At 36.7% G+C, this 6,000-nt stretch overlaps 1 protein-coding gene across 1 annotated transcript; it reads left to right on the top strand.

Moving 5' to 3' along the window:
- Positions 1–3,842: 3,842 nt before the first annotated feature.
- On the top strand, positions 3,843–5,374 carry BDB00DRAFT_867176 (uncharacterized protein; the record flags this gene model as incomplete). The annotated part of the gene is made up of 6 exons (XM_053126314.1): positions 3,843–3,873; positions 3,935–4,080; positions 4,163–4,461; positions 4,552–4,705; positions 4,777–5,000; positions 5,080–5,374. The coding sequence occupies 6 exons, from the start codon at positions 3,843–3,845 to the stop codon at positions 5,372–5,374; spliced, it is 1,149 nt and encodes a 382-aa protein (XP_052984800.1).
- Between the last annotated feature and the right edge of the window lie 626 nt (positions 5,375–6,000).

Below are 6,000 nucleotides of genomic sequence, written 5' to 3'. Positions count from 1 at the left end.
CTAGGAGATTCATTGAATGGTGGTTTTTGCGATCCATCCAACTTATCCCACTATGACTTGGCTTGTGGATAATCACCAGCTTCCCATCCATAGCCCCAATAACATTTAGCAATTTGGGTCTTGCTACCGCTCTTGTTCGATCCGATTCGAAAACTACTTTTGCAAAGTCGTCTGCATTTTTCTGTACTTCTTCTGGGGTCTGCGGCCATCGGATCATCCTTCCGAGTATGTTCACCATTGCTTGCATAAAGTTCCGGCTGAAGTTCCTGTAAGAGCCTTGCGAAAAACCAAAACGAGCACTAAACAAACGGTATCCAAGATGCGTGTTTGCGTAGCGCCATAGAACACAAGCAATTTGGATGTACGGTGGAGTAGCACGCGGAGAGCTACGTTGGAAAGCTGGATCTTGAGATAGCATATCCACTAACCAAATGAAAGTAGCCTTGTTCATGCGATAATGAGCCTTGTAGCTGTTTCGCGGGTTGTCATCATCCGTCAAGTTCTTATGCTCGATTCTCCAGTAATCCATGGATCGCTTTGCTTGATAGGGACCACGAACTTGGCGAAAATGGAGAGGGGAACCAATGTAAGCATACATTTCTGGAAGGAAGCCTAATGTTCGGAGCGATGCTTCGGCCATAGTAGTCATAAGAAGCCAAAACAGTCGACGTCTTCGTTCACTGATACGGCGACGGCGTTGAGTAGCCTGCTCGCGATTAGCTTGAATGAGTGATAAACGGGAGTTGTTGTCCATTGAAAAAAAAAGAAAATTAGAAAAGAGCGGTTTCTTTATTTTTTCTGTGTTTCTTCGTATTTTTTAAGCACGATCAGAATAAACTTGTATTTCTAAAAACATTCATATCAGCGATACCTAGCTGTATTATTGGTACTGCAATGATGATGTACTAAAGACAGGTATAGGAAAAATGATATCTTTTCTGCTTTTCCAAATTCAAGTCGATTGCCGTTGCATGGATGTGACACAGCTACTTTCCTTTTCGAGTTCGGACCGAGGCGTCGTCTCAACAAATTGTTGAGACGACGATTCGCTCAATTTGGAAGCTTCGACCCATCTTCATATGGAAAACAATTTTTCGGCTTTTAAATTTATTTCTATTCGTGGGTGGGGCGAATGGCCGTTCGCCCTTTTTGAGAACACCCTTAGTCTATTGATACTAACTTTTTGCAACTTCCAGGCTGCAAAATATCAATGCTGGTAATGGATTGCCCACAAGGTTATGTTGCCAGAGTACGACGATCGAAGCTATGCTGAAGACTACATCACAAGAATTGTTCCACTCTTTAAAATGGCCTTATCTAGACTATATATAATGGAGCAAACGTGGAATATACTTGTAAAAAGTAACACCAACCTAGAATCACTGCGATCTGTAAGTGATTGGATGCTCCCAACAACCTTTGTTCCCGAATCATCATCACCGTCACCGTCATCATCATCATCATCACCGTCATCGTCATTGTCATCGAAAAAACAAAAAAAAACTGAACTACCCCTATATCATCCCATCAACCTTACGTCATATATTAGTTCATAATTTCTACCTCATCTCCCTATCTGATACCTTATTTGAAATAAATTACCGTCTTCAAGCACCTCATTCCACAGCATAAAAACATCGCTCGATGACACAGATGTTGGTTCTTTTCTGTGAGATTTTTCTCCTTTCGTTGTTGTTCAATAGGTATATCTAACTCTTGTATATTTATACTATGAAACAGTACATGCTGGAATGCCATTTGCAAAAAAACTATCAGCGATGGAGGCAATAACCCACGATTGATGGGCAATTTTTTATATATAGAAAAATGATCTTGAATTAATTGATCATAAATTCCTTTAATCTTAACTCCATATGAAATAGTTATTAAACTTCTTTTTACAATCTTTCTATTTAATACTAAACCCTTTAATCTAGCATACTCTAAATCACATTAATCTATTTTCTTAATTTCTTCATTAATAGGATTTAACATTAAACTATAAAGATCATTAGGATCATCTTTCATATCAGATTCAACTACATAAATTAACTTTACTAGCTAGATCAAAATCAGAAATCATTGCAGCTAAATATTGTACACCATTACATGTTGCATCTAAATAAGTTGGTAATCTAGAAATAAAGTTAAATGGATCCTTATTATAACCTTGTAACTCAAAACAAAAAGCTAAAAATAACATAGGTTCATCAGCTTTTCTCCATAATCCTGAATTTAAATCTAAGATTTCTGAAAAATGTTGGTCAACCCATTCTAATCTTTTGGTAATAGATAATTTATTTAATCCAAAAGCATTTGCTCCATAAACCTAATAGGACAGTTGTTGAAAAAGAATTTCTGGAGCCTGGAACGGTCTGATGAAGCACCACTGATCATAGACCAGATTGTCATCGACTTTGCGAAACAGTGCAACTACCATCAGTAGGTATTAAAATCAACAGACCTTTTGTCTGTATAAGATCAAAAAGACGTTATATAGAGCACTCATCACAGAATGTTTATGTTTTTTAGTCCGTCCCAGTCACTCATATTGGACATCAGCGATAACAATTGGGATGATGTTTTCTCGGGTGGAGATCTGGATGCTTTAGAAAATTTTGGTTCTAAGCTATTCCCCGCGTTGGATGCTGAATTAATTGATATCTTAAGCGATATTGAAAAGCTGGTAAGAAAAAAATAAGAGTCGCAGTAATGAGCATTATTGCATAAATTAAACATTGCGCTACTAATTTGTAGACAACTCTGTCTGAAGCGTATGAATTCAGCTGCAAATTGTGTCATGATCCCATAAAGAAGCCTTTGAAAGCATGGTGGAGGACTACCAGATCTTTCAATAGAGTGATAATACATTCTTTTACACATTTCTCCTCATTTTTTTTCTTTCTTCATAGTTATGATTCATCATTTCACCTAATCCATAAGTAGCAAAATCAGCAATAGTACCAAAAACACCTAACAACATAGTACCAACAACACCTAAAAACAATCCATTTCTAGGATTTGTTTTTGCAATTATAACTGCAGCAGTTATTGTTGTTCCAGAAATAATTCCCGCAGCAACTCCAGGAGAAGTAATTAGTTTATCATTATTAGAATTACTATTTGATGGATGATTATTTGACCCTGCACCTCATCTCCAAAATTAACATTAAAAGTATATTTTGATGAAGGATTTGTATTAGATGAATTAGGGGCAGAACTTATATAAATTAATAAACCTAGTACTACCAAACCTAAAGAGCCTGTAAAAATGTTAGAAAGATTATCATTTAAGAAGTGGATAAATTCTATAAAATAAAGATGAATAGAATCAACTAGAATATTAGGAATTAAAAATACAGATGCAAATCTAAAATGATTTTTATCTGTAGAATAGTAATACTTATGTTTAATAAACTTAATAATGGATAGAATATTATTCTGTAATAAAGAATAATAAGTTTGTAATATTCTATTACATCTATAAATAAGTATTTTAAACCAATAACTAGAAATAACCCAAACTAAGTTTAAAGTTAATCGCAGGATACAAAGGGGGAATAGGGCGATCGCTAAAATTTTAAAAGACATTTTTGTAAACATTTTTTTTAATAACTTAATAAAATTAGATAGCATCAATTAAATAACACTATTTTTTTAAAAAATAAAGACATTTAGTTTCTCATTAAATAATGACACTTATAGAATCCACCTCGAAAAGGTATGTCTGAATAAGATCCTATCTAGAAGGAAAGAAGTATGTTTGTTTTCTTTCCTTCTAAAGGAGGATATGTAAATAACTATTTCGTGTTAAACCCATTCTCTGTGCAAAAACTATTACCATGACGAACGTTACCAAGGAAACAGAAGCATGTGAGTGACACAAATCTAAGGAGATTGCCTTGGAGTATGAGACACTAATGATATACTGCAGTTGTCGAGAACTATCTAAAAACTACAAGCACACCCAGTTTCCAGCACTTCATCGACGAAAATGTCGAATTTATTGCACAGAACTCGTATTTGGGGGACGCGCTCGAAAAAACCTGGACCAACCTGTATAGGAAGGTTGTGCAACAGGTAAAGGTGGATGTTGTAAGTATACGTCTTGTAGACCGAGTATTGTGACCAAGTTTCAAAAAGTTAATGCTTTTTTGTAAAGGCAAAAGGGCGCAAGAAGCCTGATTGGGCAGCTGTAGCACTGAAAATGGTGGAGCTGGCTCGGCCCAAGGCAGACGATATCGCAGTCAGGGAATGCTCGAAAGCATCATACCCAACGACTAAATCACCCGGATCGACGTCCCTCAAAGTAAAACTGACAACTCTGGACAAAGAAAGGATTTCACGAGAGTTAGGACAGTTGTTGAAAAAGAATTTCTGGAGCCTGGAACGGTCTGATGAAGCACCACTGATCATAGACCAGATTGTCATCGACTTTGCGAAACAGTGCAACTACTATCAGTAGGTATTAAAATCAACGGACCTTTTGTCTGTATAAGATCAAAAAGACGTTATATAGAGCACTCATCACAGAATGTTTATGTTTTTTAGTCCGTCCCAGTCACTCATATTGGACATCGGCGATAACAATTGGGATGATGTTTTCTCGTGTGGAAATCTGGATGCTTTAGAAAATTTTGGTTCTAAGCTATTCCCTGCATTGGATGCTGAATTAATTGATATCTTGAGCGATATTGAAAAGCTGGTAAGAAAAAAATAAGAGTCGCAGTAATGAGCATTATTGCATAAATTAAACATTGCGCTACTAATTTGTAGACAACTCTGTCTGAAGCGTATGAATTCAGCTGCAAATTGTGTCATGATCCCATAAAGGAGCCTTTGAAAGCATGGTTGGTCGTCGAATTACAGAAGTCTGCAAGAATTTTCTTGTACGACAATGGAAAACTCGACATGGACAACATGCTTGAATACGACCAATTGTATGAAGTGTGGGGTTTCATAAAAACCATCGTCAAAGGCACTCGCATCACAGTAAAAGGGTAAATCAAAAGATTCGCAAAAAACAGGGTTATTATACACTTCAAAATAAAGTGCGCTTACGATGTAATGTAAAAACAGGAGTGAAGGCTCGAGCAAGGCTAATACCGATGCTTTGAACAGGAAAAGATCTATATCAGCCATCGAACCAGCCACGAACCGTCGGGTTGGCCGTAAAATTGACGTGATTTACAGCGTAAACAGAAAAGAAGTGGGGTGTGTCGAGATTGGAAAGAACGAAGATCAGACCAAAGAGATGAAGGACAGCTTGACCAAAATGCCGTTAATCATGCACGATATGTTGAGCCAAGTGACATATTCACAAAAATCGTTGTGTCAAGTTCAAATCCTCGGCTTCGTCATCAACGGTCAGTGAAACTTGGCTGTGTTTATATTAGTCTATTGATAATAACTTTTTGCAACTTCCAGGCTGCAAAATATCAATGCTGGTAATGGATTGCCCACAACGTTATGTTGCCAGAGTATGACGATCGAAAGCACTGGAATATCTAAGCTGCGCTGAAGACTACATCACAAAAATTGTTCCACTCTTTAAAATGGCCTTATCTAGACTAATTATAATGGAGCAAACGTGGAATATACTGGTAAAAAGTAACACCAACCTAGAATCGCTGCGATCTGTAAGTGATTGAATGCTCCCAACAACCTTTGTTCCCGAATCATCATCATCATCACCATCACCATCATCATCATCATCATCACCGTCATCGTCATCGTCATCGAAAAAACAAAAAAAAAACTAAATTACCCCTATATCATCCCATCAACCTTACGTCATATATTAGTTCATAATTTCCACCTCATCTCCCTATCTGATACCTTATTTGAAATAAATTACTGTCTTCAAGCACCTCATTCCACAGCATAAAAACATCGCTCGATGACACAGATGTTGGTTCTTTTCTGTGAGATTTTTCTCCTTTGATTGTTGTTCAATAGGTATATCTAACTCTTGTATATTTATACTATGAAACAGTACAT

This window comes from Zychaea mexicana (assembly GCF_025766255.1).
Source record: "Zychaea mexicana strain RSA 1403 chromosome Unknown BDB00scaffold_4, whole genome shotgun sequence".
Classification (NCBI taxonomy): domain Eukaryota; kingdom Fungi; phylum Mucoromycota; class Mucoromycetes; order Mucorales; family Lichtheimiaceae; genus Zychaea; species Zychaea mexicana.
This window is presented reverse-complemented; position numbering and strand designations above follow the sequence as displayed.